The sequence below is a fragment of the Acomys russatus genome, chromosome 24, assembly GCF_903995435.1.
Source record: "Acomys russatus chromosome 24, mAcoRus1.1, whole genome shotgun sequence".
Taxonomy (NCBI): domain Eukaryota; kingdom Metazoa; phylum Chordata; class Mammalia; order Rodentia; family Muridae; genus Acomys; species Acomys russatus.
In genome coordinates, this window is record NC_067160.1 from 53,929,837 (window position 1) to 53,951,532 (window position 21,696).

The following is a 21,696-nucleotide window of genomic DNA, read 5'->3' on the forward strand; positions in this document are numbered from 1 at the left end:
CCTTGCTTCAAAAAGACCAGCGCCAGCTGTTTCTGTCACACATCAATTTCACATGCTAGCCACAAACATTTAGAAAGTAATGGCCACCACTATTTCCTTGGTATTGAAATTGCCTTCTCCAACGTTTAAATTCACTGCTCCAGATGCTAGGCTAGGGAGGCAGGCCTGTGGGGAGGTGGGAGCAGCTGTGGGGCGGAAAGGGCGTCATTGGGAATAACCCAGGCTGCTGCACAGGCCAGTCTCTGGGGCAAAGGAGACAGTGCAGGCTGCCCCCTAGGCCACCATCAGCTCAGAGGCAGTACTTTGAGGGAGTTTAGGATGCACTCAGTCCCCGCTAATCTGCCAGTGGATACAGGTCCGCAGCACTTCTGCGAAGGGCTCTCTATCACTAAAGAAGAAGCTAGAGATGCAATGGATACTTAGGGAACAGTTTTGGGGGAAACCAAGAAAAGGCAAAAAGTACTCAAAGAGATTAGAAAACGAAACAGAACAAGAACCACCTATATCTCCGTCTGAATTTGACCATCTGAATTTCTTTATGCTGCTCGCACCAGCAATGAGACAGAGCCAACGTCCTCCACTCACCAGCTCTCACTGCATCTTCCATATGACTACCATGTGTGAGCCAGCACCTCACACCACCTGACCCGAAAGCCAAAGGAAGTCACCTAAAGGAAGTGCGAATGCTCAAAGAAATGAACAGAGAGCGGGGGGTGGGGGTGGGGGGAGGAACTGTTTGAGGAGGCACCAGAATCTCTGGAGAGGTCCTGGCTCCAGAACGTTCCCAAGGAATGAACTACCCTTTCTAAAGAAAATCCTGCGTTCTCCTGAAAGCCTCACAGGACACAGATGAAGTCAAGTGAGGGCACTGAGGTCAGAACAGGGCTTTCAGAGCAGAAGGGGGGCAGGCAATGCCATGGAACACCTGCACAGAGCATCATTATCCATGCAGAAAGAACCCAAAGCCATTGGCCCCAAAACAGTTAAATATGGTATGGTATGGGGCAGCATGGGACCAATTTTAGCTGAGAGACTTCAGAACTACAGACCTCCTGAGGCCCCGGTCTCTTTGTAGGTCCCATTTTTCATTTGCTCAGTCCTCAGTTCCTCTCCCGCTAAAAGCAGTGGAGCAGGCAGGGAGCCTGTACCCACAGCAATGACACAGGTCTTAAGCTTCCTTTCCTCACAGCTACTGTGAGGTTGCATTGATGCCTCTCAGTACTTATAAATTTCACCAGGCAGCTTCACAGATGAGGACTGTACTCTGTCCTTGCATGCTTCTTCTTCTTCTTCTTCTTCTTCTTCTTTCTTTCTTTCTTTCTTTCTTTCTTTCTTTCTTTCTTTCTTTCTCGAGACAGGTTTCTCTGTGTAGCCTTAACTCTCCTGGACTCGCTTTGTAGACCAGGCTGGCCTCGAACCCAAATGTTCCTGGATAATATGTGAAATTGACGTGTGGTGGGAACAGCTAGCCTTGGCCTTTCTGAGGCAAGGTGAATGCATGACGTCATTGTTTTGGAACTTTGCAGTCCCAGGTGTGGCTGGTGAGAGCCTCTTCACCAGACCCCCTCATCGTTCTCTGGGTATTTCCCTACTTTCTGGAAATAGTGGGACAGCCCAGGTTCATCTAATACTGTCCTCAGCTGCTTACTCAAAGGATTCCTGCTAGTGAGACTGGTGTTTAGAGACCCAGGTGTGGCTGAGAAGGGTGCCCACTGTCCTGAGCAGACAGGGCCAAGGCATTCCTGCGTGCATGCATGGACACGCCAGCATTCCTGCGTGCATGCATGGACACACCAGCATCCTCCATACACGAAGCTTCAGACACCCCAATCTCTACCTCTGTGAAGCCAACCACCACCGACACCGTACTATTTATTTAGTTCACAGCTATTATAGCACTCGACCGAAAGGTTGGGTCAAAAGCCCCACATTCAAAGGCTCTAGGGTTACTTTCCCGCCCTTCAGGGAGTGAACACATAATTGGGCTGAAATATTCTTAGTTTTCTTGAATTCCAATTGCATTCTTTTTGGTTAAACACAAGCAAAAAAGATAAACACTGTAGTCTAGATGTGATTCCAGAAGACACGCATCTGTCTCACTCATGTGCAGCCCTCACGCTTGACACCTCTCTCAACCGCCTCCTAAGCAGACTGACTCCTGTGTTTCAGGTCTAACCCTCCACGTGTATTTCCCCTTAAAACAGACAGGTAATGGATGTCCCCCTCTCCTTACAAAGAGGGGCCGTATGAAAAAAAGCATTTGCTTTTCTTTTTAAATAATGGTACACTCTGGAAGTCACTTCACGCAGGTCAAGGGTCTTTCTCTCATCTTCCAAAGATGAAAACAGAAGTACTGGGGCTCTATTGTGTGGCTGTTTCATGATCTACTCAGCCGTCCTCTGAGTATGCAGGTTATCCTAAGAGTCTATAGCCACAAATACGCTGTAATGAACAGCTGCACTCCCCTGCTTCCGTATTGTTGGAAGGAGTCTTCAGGGTCACCTCTTAGTATGAGCCCTGCTGCTCAAAGGCAAACGCAAACATGGTTTCGCAGACACAGCAGACACGGTGAAGGTCCTTCCTCTAAGTGGCCCACATCACCATCAGCCTCGACAAGAGGCCCGTCCCTTGCCTCGGCAACGAAATGTAGGAGTGGCGTTTTCAGTTCTACTCTCTGGTAGACAGAGACAGCCCTCAGTGTCGCGTTAATCTGCATCTCTCTGAGGATGAGGCTGGACACCTTTTCATCTACTTAAATATACTGTGTGTGTGTTTAATGCTTTCCTCATTTTAGATGCCATTTTTAAACTTAGCAAAATGATTTAAGAGACACAGCTCTGCTCCCAGGATGCTTACTACGTACACATATCCCTCAGCTTGCCAGTGGCTTGCTTTGCTAGGATTCTGTTGCTGTTGCTGAGGAAGGTGCTCTCCTTTCTGTGGCTGTGGCCCTGCTGACTAGAGATCTCACTTGTACAGTTTGCTTGATTTCCACACTAGCTCTCGTTTTTTTTTTTTTTTTTTTTTTGTGTGTGTGTGTGTGTGTGTGTTTCAAGACAAGGTCTCTCTGTGTAGCCTTGGCCATCCTAGACTCATTTTATAGACCAGGCTGGCCTTGAACTCACAGCGATCCGCCTGCCTCTGCCTCCCAAGTGCTGGGATTAGCTCTGGTCGATTTTAATCTTCTAGTCTGGTCGTTTACCCACAAACCAGGGCCAGATATTTTGAGTCCTTGAGACTTCTCGCTGTGCTTTAAGAACCACAGGCTTGGGCTGGAGAGATGGCTCAGTGGTTAAGAGTGCCGTCTGCTCTTCCAAAGGTCCTGAGTTCAATTCCCAGCAACCACATGGTGGTTCACAACCATCTGTAATGTGATCTGATGCCTGCAGGTGTACATGCAGGCAGAGCACTGTATACATAATAATAAATAAATAAATATTAAAAAAAAAAAAAAAAAAGAACCACAGGCTTTACTCTCCAGGGATCTTCTCCTTTCAGTTGTTCCTATGCTCTTACGCATACATACTTCTTTCTCCCCGTGGGCTTTGGCGGCATCTCTGAAAGTCTGCTAGCATGTGTATTACTCACAGCTATTGACGTGACTGATATGTGTGTTCTCGATTTGATTCCATGGTTAAATATATCACGTGCTTAGTGTTTCTGGGTATTCTGCCCAAGTTCCCCCTCTTTCCTCACTTTCATTCCTGTGTGTGGATGCTTTGTGACAATGCACTGTAGACAGTGTGCCGATCAGACTGACCTCACATCTGCGGTCCCTTGCTTCGTCCTGAAAGCTAGGGTTGCATGGACGTGTCATGGCTACTTTCTTTTCTTTGCTGCTGGTGATGCTAGGCAAATGCCCCTCCACTAAGCTGCACCCTAGCCTGCTGCTTTCTTGTTAGGCCTGCAGCTCTCATGCTTGCCTCATCTTCTCAGACATCACTGTAGCCTCTGGCTTCCTAACATCTAACTGTAGCCTTGAGTCCCACCGACTGCACACACAAAAGTCAGTACACTTAGCTCACCTGCATTTTTAATGGACCTCTCATTGTGCTACTGAACTCAATGTTCATGGCTCCCCACTTTCTCATGGCTGGGGAAACTCAACTTCCAACGGATGCTGCAGGAAGGCTCACGGGTACAAAATCCTGGCATGCTCAAGTGCGCTCTCTCTCCGGCCTCAATACTTGAAAGGACACACACGTGTCCTTTGAAATTTGTCTTCTTGGAAAATGGCTGTCTTGCTTGTATTTTTTTTGAATTTTACATGTATGAATGTTTATTTGCACATGTGTATGTGCACCACATGCATACAGGTGCCTGAGGGAGGTCAGAAGAGCGCTGGAACTGGAGTTCTGGGCAGGTGCAAGCTGCCCAAGTTAGGTCCAGAGAACTGAACTCAAGTCCTTACAAGAGCAGCAAGCATTCTTAACTGCTGACATTCCTTGTGCACATATGTCTGTGTGAGTACATGCGCTGTGTATGCGTGCGTGCGTGTGTGTGTGTGTGTGTGTGTGTGTGTGTGTGTGTGTGTGTGTGCGCACGTGCGTGTACAGGTGCTGCAGAGCCGAGAGGTATCTGATCCCCTGTAAGAACAGTACATGTTCTTAATATTGCTGAGCTACCCCTCCAGCCCTGTTTGCTGTTTTGAGCTTTGCAGTGTCAGTCTGATGAATTTGAGCTTTTAAGCTGAGCTCTTGCTGGAAGCCCTGAGATGTTTTGTCTTTGAGATATCTAGATTAGACTCAGTAGCTCTTATTAACTGCTGAGTCCCAGGGGCCCTGGTCAGTGCTTAGACTCAGGGCGAGGCTTTACTCAGTTTCACACACTGGTCCATCCCACTGTGCTCTCCCCAGAACTCTGACATGCACATGTGTGATGGCTCATACAGTTTCTTAGCTCATGCTCCTTTCCAATAATTTTACATGAATATCGTTTTATTTGCACCTCAAGTTCAAACCTAAAATTTCTGTGATAATGATCTTATTTTCCTGAGTATAACCAGTGTTCAGTTCTTTTAAATTTATAACTAAAGTGTTAAAAAAAATTCCCCCATCTTATTGAATGCTAGTTGAGGATACGAAAGCCAGTCTGGAGTGTGGTATTCTAGTCGTTTGCTCTGTGGTATCTGTTTTCTTAGAGGCTGGGGAAGGTTTAACCCATCAGTATTTTAGTAAGAAAAATTTAAACATCAAAAAAGTTGAAAGAAGTGCAGAGCAGACATCCCTGTCCCTATGAGCAAGGCATTGTTGGGCTTTTATCATGCACACCCACCCATCTGTCAGGACCTGCTGCTCTAACGTGTGCCTTTGATACAGCTGAAAGCGGCATACCCAGCACACACCCTCCCTAGGCTCTTGGGAAGCCCAGCTAAGTAGAATTCAAAAGGTCTTTCAAAACCATTCGGACAAAATTTGTCCATAACTGAAATATGCACGAGTCTCTGAAATTGGACAAGTACAGAACTTACATCATTCTCCATTGTGAAGTGTTCTGCATCCATTCCGCCAATGTGCACCTCTTCCCTCCTGTCAGTAAACACTGGTGCAGCACACTGCTTCAGCGGGAGGGCCAGTTTTCACTCTGATAACACAAACAATGGCTCCCTGAAATTGTATGCCCCCACTTTTCCTACCAAGAAGCATCGGAGTGCAGGTCCTCTGGCTCCACTTGGGTATGGTTTTGTGACTTCACATGTTCATGGTGTCCATAATGTATGGCGGATATGTGAGGAGACTTGAATGCGCACAGTCACTTCTAATATTTCTTGTAGACAGCATTTTTGAAGAGTAAAGGAAGAGATTGTTTCAAAACAAAATGATTATGATTTTGCTAGCCCGTTCTAATAATCTTTCCATTTTTTGGTGGTTGATGGGGCATGTTAAAGCAAACTTCATATATCATAACATTTCTGATGTACATATTTCAGCATCCACTTGTAATGAGACTCTGCCCACAACTAGCAAAGCACCTGACAGAACTCTGTGTGGCTGAGTCAGAACTCAGGCAAGGGTTGATCTTTGTCCAGTGGGCTTCAGCCACGCCCCCTCCCGCATTCTACTTTCCTTACTCATGTCCTGGCTACAGGATTAACTGGTTGAAGAAACAGATAATCATTTGGTAGAATGTCCCAAATTCTTGTGTTTTTATTTCACATCAAGGGTTTTAGTCACTGATGAATTTCCAATCATGAGTTCCATTATAACAAACATTTTAGAGTGTCTTTTTTTTTGGGGGGGGGTGTTTCTCTGTTGTAGCCCTGGATGTCCTGGACTCGCTTTGTACATCAGGCTGGCCTCAAACTTGCAGATCTGCCTGCCTTTGCTTCTTAAAAAAAAAAAAAAAAAAGGTTTTCCCATATCCTTGGGCTGCAGCCTTGTGAGTAGTGCACATACCACAGCACTCAGCTGTTGTGATGTCTGTAATACTTGAACACATTTCTTCTCAAAGTAGTGGTTCTCGTCATTTTGGTCTCAGGACCTCTTTCCAGTGAAAATGGCTGAGGATCTGTAGAGCTGTTGCATCTACGGGATGGAGCCAAGAGAACTTAATGCACCAGGAATGAGAATGGAGGTGCGTCTCAAGCAGAGGACTCCTCAGGCTGGAGAGCTCAGCATACAGCGACCCCCAGCGTCAAGGAACTTGAAGAACTCCACTGTGGACATGTGACTCAGTGAACTGGGAGAGGAGAGGGAGGCCTTCCACCTGCCTCAAAGCAGTTTGTTCTCTTGGGGCCTGGGGAGGATGGTTTCTGCAACTTCTTGCCCTCAGATCACAATTTGGGAACTGCTGCCTTAGAAGAATGAAGAGTTTTTGAAACCAACATCTTTTGTTTTTGTTTTTGGTATCCTTTTAAAAAATTTATTTTATTAGTTTATTCAGATTACATCTAAATTGTTATCCCATCACTTGTATCCTCAGGTTCCTCCCTCCCTCCCACTTTCACCCTATTCCCCTCCCCTAGGTCTAAGACCGAGGGGAGCCGCCTCCTGGTGGGGAGGGGGGAACCAGCCTATCAAGTCTCATCTTGGTAGCCTGCTTATTCTTTCTCTGAGTGCCACCAGGCCTCCCCACCAAGGGAAATGGTCAAATATGGGACACCAGAGTTCATGTCAGAGGCAGTCCCCACTCTCTGCATCTTTGAAATGGTCTTTTTGTGTCAAAAGTGGAGAAGAAGGATTAGGATGTGGCATACTGTGCAGAGCGCTTGCTGTGCAACCAGTGCCTACAGCTCGGTGCAGCGATGTGCGCCTGTAGTCCCAGCACTGGATTCTGAAGGCTTCCTGGCTAGGAATGCTAACTGAAATGGTGAGCTCCAGATTCACTGAGAGAACCTGTGTCAAAAAAGAAGGTAGAAGCTGGGCGTGGTACTGTGCTCCTTTAATCCCAGCACTTGGGAGGCAGAGGCAGGTAGATCTCTGTGAGTTTGAGGCCAGTCTGTGCTCCATAGTGGTTTCTATGCCAGCCAGGGTTGCATAGTGAGACCGTATCTCAGTAATAGAGGAAGACACTCAATGTTACCTCGTCTCCACAATTGCACACACATGCATTTCCCACACATTCGGAATACACAGACTCATAAGAGTGGAGAAATAGGAAGCCCACGTTTTCTTATAAGGTTTGTAAAATGAGATCCTAGTGATAGAAGCACTGACAAAGAATTCCCGTATCACCTAAGCAGTAACAAAAGGGCTTGACTCCGGTTTTTATCATTCTAGTAAGCACTGCCGAGCACTGCCGGTGCAGCACAGACTCACAGTGTGAGGTGGCCTCAGGAATGCCTGATGGACAGGTAAAATAAACTAGTGCAACTGTCTGGCAACCACCTGGGCAACATGGGAAGGTGAACACCTGTGTGCCTGAGCCAGCCTTCCCAAGCACCGCCTTGCGAGCACCTGTGTGCCTGAGCCAGCCTTCCCAAGCACCGCCTTGCGAGCACCTCTGTGCCTGAGCCAGCCTTCCCAAGCATCGCCTTGTGGCTGCTCTAGCTTACTACACGAGAGCAGGTGCAACAGTCTCTGGTCTCCACCCACACAGAAGCCTACATAACAGTGTCTTAATGCCACTAGGCGTTGCCACACACCTCCTGGGAGGCAGTAATCAGGGCAAGAAACACTGACATAATACACATACAAGTAACATTAAACAGTCGGAGCAAAGTTGTCTTTATATATTTAGGAACTTGCCCGTGCATGCATGCGCGTGAGTGTGCACGCACGTGTGCGCACGCATGCATACACCACAACGCCACAACAATTAAAGAAGCCATGAATTTGAAAATGAGCAAAGGGTAGATGATATATTGGAGAGTTTGGAGGGAGGAAGGGAAAGCAGAAATAATGTAATCATATTATAATCTCAAAAAATATTAAAAACAAAACAAGTATATAACCAAACAAATAAATAGTGCCCTAAACCAAGCAAGTTCATGGTGAGAAGTAGGGCAAAGCCAAGAGAGAATGACACTAGGTGAGAGGAAAACAAGGTAACTGTTAGCCCATCAGGACCAAAAACAAGGTAACTGTTAGCCCATCAGGACCAAAAACAAGGGCCAAGGATGCTTTGAGCAGAACGGCTTATAATATAAAAATCCAGAAACAAATCAAATGGCCACTGTTAGATAACATATAATATCTTCCAAATACACTAAGTTAAAAATGGAGAAATAAAAAATTATAGTTAGCCATATAAAGCCCCTTTCTAGGGGTGATGAGCAAAGGGAGGGGGCAGTTTCCTGTGTGGAATGGGAGAGAGAGCACACAGCACTGCACACTGTGGGTAATGTACTTGCACTTAGCTGAGACAGGTTCTATGTTACTAAAGATTTAAAAACACTAAAAAATTATGTATGTGTGTGTGTGTCTGTGTATCTGAGTGTAGATGCCAGAGGAGACCAGAAGATGGCGTTGTAAACCCTAGAGCTGGAGCTAACAGCTTGTGAGCGCCCCAATGTGGGTGCTAAGGCATGGAACTCTCATCCTTTAAAGAACAGCAGGCACTAAGCATGGAGCAATCTCTCCAGCCCTTTGATATTATTCAATAGACATTAAAAATCATGCCTAGATCAGCGACAGCACATGCCATCAACTAAAGATTAGGATAAAACCAAATTACAAAACCTTCACAACCTCCTGAGCCCCACCCCAGCCTGGGAGCCAAGCCTGACCCCTGCACCCCCGCTATCCCCTGCTTCACTACCCTTCCTGAGGGTTTTGGGTCCCAGCACACTGGCCTCTACCCACAGCACCTCTCCTCTTTCCCACATTCCCAGCACGCTTCTGCCTCTTAACCTTGTCACTAACATAGTTCAGGCCCAGTGGCTGGTCTCTGCCTTTCTTGTCAGGTGCTTTAGAGAGAATCCACTGAAGGGCAGGATGGGCTTTTCCAGCAGAGCTCATGTGTCAGTTTGACACCAGGGCAGGGCCATGCCAAATGGCTGGGCTTCCAGGGAACGTTCCTGGTTGTCTGATTTGCTCCTGTGTTTCTGTATCACAGGCAATCCTAGAAAGGCTTCTCTTAGACCCACTTGTAGCAGCAGGACTGTGCATCTGGGCAGATTGTCATCTCCCCAGGAGTTGACACGCTCCTCAAAATGTCCCCCACAGCTCCAGCTACCCTTGGGGCAGGCACATGGGATATGGTGATGCAAGGTTCTGCCTAGAGCTACCAACTCAGAATGTCTGTGCTGCCTGCAAGGAATGTGCCTTTGTGGGAACTACCCCGGGAGCAGAGGGCCACGCAGGTACTAGAACTCCTGAATGCAGGGAAATCATCAAAGTGGCAGCAGGGGAGCAGTTTAGGTCTTAGTGTTAGCGGGTCTCCCCAGGCCTTGAATAACTAGGGCAGGGTGAGATGGAGCAATGTGCCCAAAGGCTTAAGGAAAGATGTATGGTCCAGGCAGCAGGAGGGCTAATGTGGAGTTCTCGAGAGATGCGTATTCTAACGAGGTTTTAAAAACCAAATTAACATCTAAATAAAGATCACAAACTACCGGGGCATGCTTCAAACATCACAGTGAGAGCTCCATGTTCTCATGTTCTTGTACCTAGTTGATCAGTCAAAAACTGGAGATGATAATGTTTTAAGTGATGAGCGAAGCCAGCAGCTTGTTCCAGTCTGACTCAGTTAAGCTCTTACAATATTTTGACTGTTGGAGGAAAATTAATAATGGGATGTTAGGCGGTAGATTAGCTGAAACTAAATATCAACACAGCTCGATTTATTTTTGGACCGCTGAGCTCATCGCTTCGGAGAACAGAAGCAGCCTTCATTATACCACCAGCTCTACCTCCCAGGGCGGGCGGCAGGGCAGCTCCCAGTGAGCAGAGCTGTGCGCTGCACACAGGAGGCGGAGAGCTTAGATGGCACAGTGGCTACAGTTTGCAGTATACCGGCCACAGGTGATGCCCTAAGCTTAGCTCACAAAGACACCAGAAGAGACTTCACGAGCCACCAGCTGGCTGGTTTCAGGCCCTCACAAGGAGCCGGGTTGGAAGTAGAGAGAAAAAGCTCCACTCTAGCCAGTGGACCAAGGCACATGAGTGAGATCAGGCAAGCTTTTCTGTCCTTTTGTATTCAGCGTATAGCACTTACTTGCCTCTAGCCTCGTCCTTGCTTGCATGCACATGCTACCATGGTGATGAAGAAGTTCCCAGTGTGTTCTCCCAGGTCAAATGTCCTGGGTGGATGGTGATGGCTCCTGTTTCTAAGGAGGCTTGAAGCCCTGGTGATTCTAGAGTTACAGAGCAGCTTTGGCTTCGGATGAGCCAAACAGACCCCCAACTGCTTGAGGCAGAAGCCTCACAAAGTGTCAACTTGCCCTGTTCCCCCATGCCTTCTACTCAGCGGAGAGGCTGCCAACCAAAGCTGTGGGATCCCAAGTCTCAGACTGCTTGGCAGTGATTGCTTAGAGAGCGAGAACACCAAGATGGGTTCACCTTTGGTCAATGGACTGCCTGGGTCAGCGACCTTGATGCTTCCTACGCAGACACAGATGCCAGCCAAGAACCTTCTCACACAGTGAAACTGGAAGCTCCTAACTGGAGCCTTAGGCTGGGGCTTAAGACTGCGTGTGTGTGTGCGCGTGCGTGGGTGTGTGTGTCAAATAATGCAAAGCTGGAAAGAATCCCAGTGTATCAGAAATGCCATGTAAGTAGCCATGGGATGGACTGTACTGGACAACATTGTACATGGCAGAAACAACACACACAGCATGGTGACAACTCTGTGACACAGAGCACACTGGTTTATAAGGGAAAAGAAGGACCACTCTCAGGAAAGTGACCTCAGGTGGCAAAGCAGGGTATGGGGAAGAGCACGTGCTGGCCCTGCCCTGCTTCTCAATTAAGTGGTGAGCTTTATAGTTACAGATACGTCACCCAGATTGTATGTACGTCATTGTATCTATCAAATTACATTTCTTTAAAGAGAAAAGTCACCAGCACAGTGCCTGGTAGTCTGTTTATGCCACCAGTGAGAGTTGCCCATCCTCAGAGAGAGGCCAGCAGCCTAGGAGCTTGGTGACAAGATGGGGATCCCAGTCAGATGGACACAGCTGGCCCACTGGGACGACAGGAGATGAATGCTGTGCAAGCCACGGGCCCTGTTCTCACTGCTGCTCATTTATCAAGTGCAGGGTTGCTTTCTCAGCCCCTTAGGGAATTGCTTTCTCTCTACTCCTCACATTTGTATAGGGCATCTAAGTCCCAATTTTCACCCCCAACAAGGGTGGGGAGCAACTTCAGGTCAGGCCACCAGGAAGCTCCTTCCAGGCTGACAAGGGTGGGAGGCCGGATAACAGATCCAGGGTACCAGAAGGACACTGTTCCAGTCCATGTTTGGGGCTTCATGGAGCCCTGGTGCTTGTTCCGCTGGGTGGCTCAGCTGCATCTCTGCTTTGTGAGCATCCTGCATCATAGAACAGCCTGCTCTGGGATGAAATGTTGCTTCACTTCCAAAGCTCAGGTGCAGTGCAGGCTCTGGCAAGGGAGGAAGACTGCTGGCCTGTCCTATTCCAAGTCCCCAGCTGCCCCTTCCTACCAGTCCTGAGTGCTGTCCAGCATCCTAGAGTCACCTCCACAAAGCCTTTCTCCTCGTGACCCATGCCTCCTGTGGAGGCGCACTGCACACCTTCAAGCTTCCTGCTGAAGTCAGGGAGTGGGTGACTAGCAAAGGTGGTGAGGAGGTGGCAGTGGTTGGTCCTGACCTCATAGCCCCCAAGGTGACAGTCACCTCCCTCCATCCAGAAGATGCTGTGCTGCACCATCCTCTCAGAGCACTGCAGCCTAAGTTAATGCCATTGCTTAAAAGGAGAAGCCGAACAAAGCAGACGTGGCCAGGGTATAGTCACCCACCTCTATGACAAACAAGAACCACTGATTGCAGCTCTGTATCACTGATGACAGGTCAGCCGGAGGCACGCAGACCCAAACAGTGCTTGTTGGTTAAGCATGGTATGTGTAATGTGGGGTCTTTCCCTTGCATGGAGCCCCAAACTCTTTCATCAGCCTATTGGAACAGAAGTTCCATAAGTTGCCCACTTTGTCAGATGATAGAAACTCAAGTGTCAGGCCGCCCTCTAATCCCGCTCTATGCCAAGATCTTATCCTCTTCATGAAATGGAAGCTCAATGACCTGGAAATAATGTGAACAAACCTATTTCTCTGAGGAGGCTTTGTTTTTATCTTTATCAACTCTTTGGTCCCTGTCAAGTCTGCCAACAGGGTCTGCGCACTGCTGTGAGGTCTGAGGGAGGCAGGAAATACCTATCATATAAAGAAAACTACTTTCTTTTCCTTGCAAAAGAACACTGTACTATAACATTTTCTTTCTATTTTAGCCCAAAGATTTTTATAGACAAGGAGAAAAACTGCTCAAATGGACTTCAGATATGTGTGTGTGTGTGTGTGTGTGTGTGTATGTGTGTGTGTGTGTGTGTGTGTGTATGAATGAATATATATGAAACATTGCAACCTTAGGAAGTTCACATCCTTTCTATTCATGGTCAAAATAAACATGCACAAACAATGAAGAGGCTGGGTGAAGAATAGTCCACCAGGGTGCCTGGTGATCCATAAGGTTATAGGCAGAGAATGCCACAGCAGCGAGAGTTCATGGGCCCAAGGCAGCAAGGCTACAAGCTGAGCCCACCAGAGGCCATCCCTTGTACAACACACTGCCATAAAACATGTGTCCCAGGCGGGGCTCCTCAGGTGCCGATCACCACACAGACGTCAGAAACCTTCTCACGGACACCACATGTACCCAGGCCACAGGACTGGCCAATTTATGAAAGCAAAAACACCAGTGGACCAAAAGGCCAGAACACTCAGCGCAGACAACAGAATAGGAAGTCACTGGTGACAAAGGTTCAGATGCTTTTGCCTAAAATGTGAGGGTGGTAAATGATGTCACGGCCCATGGAGTCCTCTTTAGCAGGGTACCATAGCTAAGAATCACCCAGCACAATCTCTTGGGGGAAATATAAAATGTACCCCAATGGTGGTAGGGAGGCTGTCACAGGACCTGACTTGAGGTCAAAGAGCTTAAGGTGCCTTCTCTCTTGGTAATTTTCACTCAGGGCTGTGATTTGCTCAAAAGCAAGGTTTCAGAATGCAGTTTATCCTAAAGCAGTGGTTCTCAACCTGTGGGTCGTGACCCCTCTGGGGGTGGACCTACCCTTTCACAGGAGCCGCCTAAGACCATCAGGAAACACAGAGTTTTACATTTTGATTCATAACAGTAGCAAAACTATAGCTGCAAAGCAGCAACTTATCAAGTAGCAATTTTTTGGTTGGGGGGGGGGACAACAATATGAGGAACCATCGGGTAGGTGAGTGTGTGCATGTGGGGGCCAGAGGTAGAAGTCAGGTGTCACTCTCCACCTCACTTTTTGGACAAGGTCTGTTGTTGGACCTGGAGCTCACCAATTGAGTCTGGCCACCATGCCAGCGTGCTGCAGGACCCCGCTGCCTCTGTCCTCCAAGCACGAGGTTTACAGTTCATGTCACCATATACTCTCGGCTTTGTACAGGGGCCCAGGATTCAGACTCAGGTGCTTTACTGATACAGTCATCTCCTCAGCCTCCACAGGCAGCTGAGCTTCAAGACAGGCTTTTCCTCCACAGGTCTCCACACACAGGCAGGCAGACTTACCAGAAGCATTGCTGAAGTCCCATTGGGTCTGGATAGGTGAATGGACATTTCTGGAAACATCCTGTCAATGCGGCTGATCACATCATCAACGTATCTGGGTGTGGAAGAAATACATAAGTGTGAACTGTTGGAGGCTGGAAATCCATAGGGATGAAGACTTCATTTCATACTTAATACCCAACTTTTAATCAGTGTGATACCTTTTGAAGAAGGTATGATTACAAAGCCCCTCCTGAAAACATCTTTTTTTCTCCCATGACCACATTGTTTCTGTTGTTTGGTTTTGAGACAGGGTTTCTCTGTGTAGCCTTGGCTGTCCTGGAACTCACTTTGTAGACCAGGCTGGCCTTGAACTCACAAAGATCCACCTACCTATGCCTTCCCAAGTGCTGGAATTACAGGCGTGCATCACCGTGCCCAGGTTATATTTATATTTTAAATAAAGGGCCCTGAATTCACTTTAACTTTCAACTGGACTCCACTTAAGCACAGGCCGGTGCTTCAACCATGTCTTCTTTAGTCAGACCTAACAGTTGTGCTTTCAGTTTCCTTAGCTTTCTGTTGGCTTTTATTTGCTCAGCTTTCTAGGTTCCTATTACCACTTTATTCCTAAAACCTTTCTTAGTATAGTCAAATATATGAGGTGAGCTAGCAGCCCCATTTCCATCCCTCCACTGGCATGGTGAACTGCATCTCCCAGGGCTTAGTACTCACTGAGACCACTGGCACTAAGCATTTGGTGTGGTGCCGGGTACTTATTAAGCACTCACAGATGACAAGAGTGCTGGCGGGCGGTCCCAAGAGCCCTCCTGCCCTGCAGTGGAGGCTCACTGGGAACATGCTGGCCCACAACATACACAGAGTTAGCTCTGCTCCCTACATAGGAACCCAGCTCACTATCTAGTCATGGCATCATAAAAGGTACATTCGATTCAGTAGCCAAGACCCAAAACTACCTCTTAAGGGCAGCAAATTAAATTACATGCCCATTACATCAGGGACATGTTAAGGCAAATTTCCTGGGGGGAAAGCGGAGACCAGCTCCTTGATCACGTGATATAAAATCTCAGTCAGACACCTGGGGCTCACGAGAGGCAGCACGCAGAGGAGCGCCATCTGTTAAAATGAACAGGAGCAGCTCTCAGGACCATCCTGTGGGCTCTCATGCTGAAGGAGGGCAGGAGGGGCTGCAGAAGGCCTGGTAACTATCAACGAGGGCAGTGGGCACGTGGGTGCGAGAAGAGGTTGGTGCTGCCTGGGGCACTCCTGGGGAAGGTGGCGGTGGGGCTCCTGATGGTCCTCAAGTAGCCCAGATTCCATGGCGTCACAACAGCAGCCACCTTCCCCTCTCAGGAGGACCACCAAGGGGACCTGAACTTGCTCCAGTCATTTCTTGAAGGTAAGGCCTCACTCTATTAAGCTGCGAGAGCTTTGGAAACCTGGGTGACTAAGGGGGGTCTTTTGCGATCCCATTGACTCAGCCTCATAGTACCTGCTGACTTCTAAGCATAAATGCTACTGCAGAGGTGAATGGAAGAGAAGAAGGCACTGCCTAGCGTCTACCAGCGGCAGATGCATGATAGAACCATGTCCACTTGGGTGCTGGCAATGCCCATCTTCAGATACTTTTAAAAATCTCTATGGGTGGTTTCAACCCATTTCTTCAGACTCAGCGGAAGCAAACAGCCTCTGTCCTGTGTGAAGGGAGGTCACTGCTAAGTCTATGCTAATGTGAGGGGGCAGCAGCGTCTTTCTGCACAGCCCTCAATCAATAGTCATCATAGCTCTGGAAGAGAGTGCAATGAATATGCACGAGTTCAGCCTAAAGACCATCACAACCTGCTCTACCTGGGACCCTTCACCTTGAAACCTGCAACACAATCTGAAAATCAGACCCCTTTGCAGACAGGAAGCCCAACAGCGGGGCTATGTGCCGATCCTGGGCCAACCTTACTCCTGCTTTCCTAGAGTTCCAAACCAACCACCCGGTCCACATTTCATTTACAGCATCCAGAGTGAGCAAACAGCAAGCGCCCCTGGTCATTTCTGGACTCTTATCAATAAATAGAGACTTTTATTTGGAAGGGAAGGTGGCGGCAGGAGATAGTTCCTAGGAAAGGTATCTAGGGCTGGCACAGGAGAGTTAAGAGGCCCAGGGTGGGTTTTCTGTGGTTTCCTCCCAGCCCACCCGCCTTCCTGTGATCTTAGATAAGGCTCAGCAAATGAAAATTCCATTGAGCAAAAATGAATTCTAAGGAGACTGTTTTTCTTTGCCAGCCTAACATAAAGAAGATGCATATTCCTTTGTTACAGGTGACATTATGCATTTGCCAAAAAGAGACCAAAGAAAGTCAGCTGCACCTTTAGCTAAGGAAAACAGTGTCTAGATTTTAGATGCAGAAATCAAAACACTTCATTGCTAAATAGACCCAGCCTTAGCGATCCAAATGAGCCACTAGGAACTTGACAGAAACCAGGGAGGCTTGCCATGCCAGATTAAAAGTCTGGAGACAAAAATGGCTTTCTTTCTGCCGAGAGTGGGGGCTGGTGGCTGGGGGTGGTCTTTCGCAATGCTTCTAGAATGTTGCCTGCTTTCCAAGGCAGCGGGTGCCGCTCACGTCTGCACGTAGCTCACAAGTGCACCGGCACCCCGCTTGTAGAACAGGGCTAAGGACAGGTAGGAACGGCTTGCTCTCCTCCCACACTGCCACCATATGTCACACTCTGCTTCGTGGCAGAATCAAATTACTTTAATTTTTACCTTTGGAGTGCAGGCAAACAAGCAGCACACCGCAGCGGTGACGAGTTTACACTTGAGCAGACGCGGCCCGCACAGAAAGACATTAATTTGGAGCCAAATTGAGCAGTGAGTCACAATTTGCACATATCTGTCAACCTGTTAACAGGGTAATAACTTGGAAGGATTGCTGTTCCTATTTACATTATAGGAGCCTTTCAAAACTGGAGAAGCTGCTGGGTTCTCCTTGACTCCAACACGCAGCTAGGCGGCCTAAGAACCAGCCTGGGAACACAGGCTTCCAGAAGCCACAGGCTCAGATCAAGGTGAGTCTTCATTTCAGTGTTTTCAGGCAGAAAGTTAACTTTTAAGCAACTAGTGTGTCCTGTTTCCCTGCCCCATCCCTAATGAAGACCAGGCACTCAGTGGTTTAGGACATTAGCCTGTGCAGAGTAAAGCAGCAACCCCTTCCAACCCCTCCCCAGGCCTCAGGTGGCTTCCTGGGGCGGGACTGCAGACTCACTGCTCAGTGTCTCCCTACCTCCACTCCTAGACCCAACAACACTCACACCTGGGCCTTGACTTCTTGTTTCTTTAAACGGCCTTCAAAAGAGAACTGAAGAACACTGGGGATCCAGAAGTCCCCTCACTCAGTGACCCATTGACAGTAGCTCCAAAAGGTGGACTGCAGGTAAGTCCACCTTGCAAGACAGTTTTTTGGTTTGTTGGTTGGTTGGTTTTTCGAGACAGGGTTTCTCTGTGTAGCCTTGGCCGTCCTGGACTCACTTTGTAGACCAGGCTGGCCTCGAACTCATAGTGACCCACCTGCCTCTGCCTCCCAAGCGCAAGACAGTTCTTGTCCTGTAGGCTGGCCAGTATCTCCATGCAACCACGCCACATCAGCTTGGCAGAACACTACTCAGATATTTCTCGCAAACGACAAAGGCTTTTTGTAAATATTGCTGGGTCTTTCAAATTCCTTCACTGGTGACTTTTACTCTTCCTTAGGTCACAGAACCTAGGAGAAGGTGCTGAAAACTAAAGCTGATGCCTATATAACACTCTGCAGTTGACGTTCTTATGGTCTATTTGTGTGCCCTGATCTAAGTAGCCCTGTCTAGACCCTTTCAGAATTAAGGGCTCTGGTTTTCTTTGTTACCTTCTGAATGGTATTTTATTTTTCATGGAGTAGGCATTCTGCCTGCCTGCGTGTATCTTTGTGTCAGTCACTCGCTCACACAGCCTTGAAGGAAGCACAGTTACAGCAGTGTGTGCACCTCATCTAACAGTTGTGTGGGTCTTAGAATCAGACTTCTACAATGGAGCTGTTAGGGGAGCTTATTTACTTCCTGACAAACTAACAATTGCACATATTTACCCTGCAAGTGTGTTCTGGAACACACACACATTATAAAATGGCTAATACCAAGCTAATGAACGCATGCTTTACCTTCTGTCAGCAGTTTTCAAAAATGTGATAACCTATCATTATAACATTTTTTCAACTTATTCCTGAGACACGTGTCCTTTAGACAACATTTCTCCAAGTTGCTCCCCCTTCGGTTACCCCTCAGTAACCACCATTTTGCTGTCTTCCTCTATGAATTCAACTCTTTCAGGTTTGACACATGAGTGACACCTTGTACTATTTAATCTGTCTGTGCCTGGCTTATTTCATTTAATACAATGACGTCCATGTTTCTCCAGACTGACAGGATTTCCTTCTTGTTAAAGTACCAACCGTGCCCACGCCATGTTTTCTTTATGTGTTAGTATGTTGATGGGCACTTCTGATGATCCCAGATGTTGACTACTGTAGCTAAGGCTGCAGGGAACATGGGGGTGCAGACACTGCTTCGTACTGTCTGTGAACAGACACCCAGAAGTGGAGCTGCTAAGTCACATGGTGCTTCTAACCTTCGCAGGAAATTCCATGCTAGCTCCCCACGCTCACTTACGTTCCCCCCAGCAGTGTGCAAGCATCCGTCTCCCCATGCCCTCTCAGCACTGATCTCTTGTAACAGCTCCTCTCTCCCTAACCAGGTCTTGTACCTACTTACAGGATCTTAGAGGTGATCTGACTATGGGTAGACAGCTTTGCAGGCAAAGCTGTGCCCACCATGCCTTCTACGGACCTTTGCTTCTGTTTTTGGAACCACTCTTGAGGCAGGGCTCAACAGGGACTCAAGGCTCAAGTCCTGAGAGGCCAAGGAGATCCTTCCATACAGCTGTTGCTCCCTTCAAACCTCAGCTACCACCTCCGGTATCCCCAGATGGGCCGGCCACAAAGCCCTGGCCATCTTCCTGAGGCTAACTTTCTCAGGAAAGCCTTCCCTGGCCTCGTCCTTGTCCCCGTCCATCAGCCAGTGCACCCCACCTCACACAGCACTGCAGAGTCAGTCACCTCTGCACACGTGTAAGTATACAATCAGTGAGTGCTATTTCTTTAAAGCCCCACTTCCTCAGGATTCTTTAGGGTCATGTGACTGCTCTCTTCCTTGCCTCAGTGCCTGGTGCTCCTTGAGTGGGCAGACAGTGCATTAGAGACTGTCACACGAACCCAGGCGAGGCCATTATGCAATGAGATGCACAAGTCTCCGCTGCAGATGAAGAGGCAAGGTGTGGCAGAGGGCACTACATTAGCCACAGAAAGTCATGCACAATGGAAGCCAGAGCTCATTGCAAAATATACCTCAAAGAAAGGCAGAGAGCCTTTCAAGTCTTGATGCTTAATGTCTGTTCATAGAACTCCTGCACCTGTTCTTGAGGGAGCTTAATGCCTCTTAGAAGCAAAAGCCTTCTAAAGAAGCACACTGTACCAACGCACTGGTTTTAAAATGCCACTTTTAATGAACTAATTAATTCTGCAAAACAGTACTACAAAGATGTGCACTATCAAATCGAGACACCACCACCAAAACGATAACAACAGGGAATGGGGAAGACGTTTCTAAAGATAACACTTCTGCAAAATATTCATTTTCTCCTCTATGTGGTAAGATACATTACAAATGGTTTATTATTAAAGACTCAAAATATTAAACTGGACAGATGGCTTGGCTCTCTAAGCCTGACCCCTCCTCAAAATGGGGAGAAAAAAACCCAACCCACAAACACAACAAACCTGGCCCCAAGCCAATGCGCTCATGTTAGCGCGATGCTTAGCTGCTGCAGCCGGATTTAAATAGCATTTACCCCACACCGTGTGTAAGATCCATGCTGTTCATTTTCTCCGCCCATACACACCCTCAGAGTTAGGGATGCGAGTATTAACAAATGACTTTTCCAGAGAGGATAAGGCAGGACTGACCATGAACAGGGCCATTTGCAAGGTCTGGGAGCGAGTGAAGACTTCCCCCAACACCTGTCCATACCTAGGAGCCTGTGTGGCCTCTGACAGTGGGTGAACAGATGGGGGCTTGTTTAATGACTCCACAGGGGTGAGGCTGGCTGAACAACCATTGGTGCTGAAGGAGGAGACTAGAGACGCAGGTCAAACCTGCTCACATCCACATTTGTAAAATGTTGGGCATGGAGGCTATTCAAGATACCTGGTTGTTCTCTCAACTGTGTGCTGGAAAGCAGGAATGGGTGTACTGAGGACAAAAACAGGAGTGCTTGCTCAGGAGTCGCTATCTCTCAGCACGCTCTTCCCATCCCAACATGACAGCTACTAGCTGACCCCTTCTGAAGATGCTCACAAGCTTAACTGTCTCTTTGTGAAACTCCACACCTACATAGGAGGGTCGGCAAGTCTGAGAAGAGTGGCTTCCTGGGAATGAGAGTGATCAGGGGAGGGTGACCTTGTTGTCCACTTTGTAGCTCATGAGTGTGTTTCCTTTACACATTCAGGTGAATACCAGGCAAGCCAAGTACTCACTCCTCATCTCCAAAAGCTGACCAGCACAGAGACCCAGTGCACACTGAGGCCTGGCTGCTGTCTGTCCAAAAGCTGACCAGCACAGAGACCCAGCGCACACTGAGGCCTGGCTGCTGTCTGCCCAAAAGCTGACAAGCACAGAGACCCAACGCACACTGAGGCCTGGCTGCTGTCTGACCAAAAGCTGACCAGCACAGAGACCCAGCACACACTGAGGCCTGGCTGCTGTCTGTCCAAAAGCTGACCAGCACAGAGACCCAGCGCACACTGAGGCCTGGCTGCTGTCTGTCCAAAAGCTGACCAGCACAGAGACCCAGCGCACACTGAGGCCTGGCTACTGTCTATCTGGTGGCCTCTCAGGTTCCTAAACATCTCATGAACTACACCGGACAAATGCCCAGGAAAGGAGACTTTTACACACTGTATTGGTTAGTTTTATGTCAACTTGACACAAGCTAGAGTCATCTGGGAAGTAAGCAGGGCAAGACTCCTGCTTTTCACGGGAGAAAAAGAGTAGGTCCAGGGGTTCACCCAAGGGGAGCTTGTGGTTAAGGGGTGAGGTGAACCCAGAGCCCATGAGCAGAGATTTCTTATACACTATAGTGTGTCCCTTAGGTCTGTGAGGACCCTGTGGTAAAGTTAGAGCAACCACTTGACAATTCTGCCCTTCCTGTTCCTTCAGTAAATGTCCATTCAGTGCTAAGTGAATGCAGTGACTTGATAGTGGCCATGGTGGGAAACCGGGTAAATAGTGAGTTTATTACTTCCTTTGTGAACCCTTCGAATGTGTAAGAGAAGAAAGGGAAAGCCCACATAACAAAATCATCCAGGCTCAACTCCCCCAAACACGAACTAACAGCAGCTACCAAGTCACTTGTCACTCATTGTCTTAGGTTGTGGTTAAAGGGTGGTGACTGGACGTGAG

At 48.0% G+C, this 21,696-nt stretch overlaps 1 protein-coding gene across 1 annotated transcript in view; it reads right to left on the reverse strand.

Annotated features, from left to right (window-relative positions):
* Positions 1–21,696, reverse strand: part of Med27 (mediator complex subunit 27) — a 185,718-nt gene that overhangs the window by 47,369 nt on the left and 116,653 nt on the right. The window contains exon 4 of the mRNA XM_051166136.1: positions 14,155–14,248. Coding sequence (XP_051022093.1) covers positions 14,155–14,248 — 94 coding nt within the window. The remainder of the gene's footprint in view (positions 1–14,154; positions 14,249–21,696) is intronic.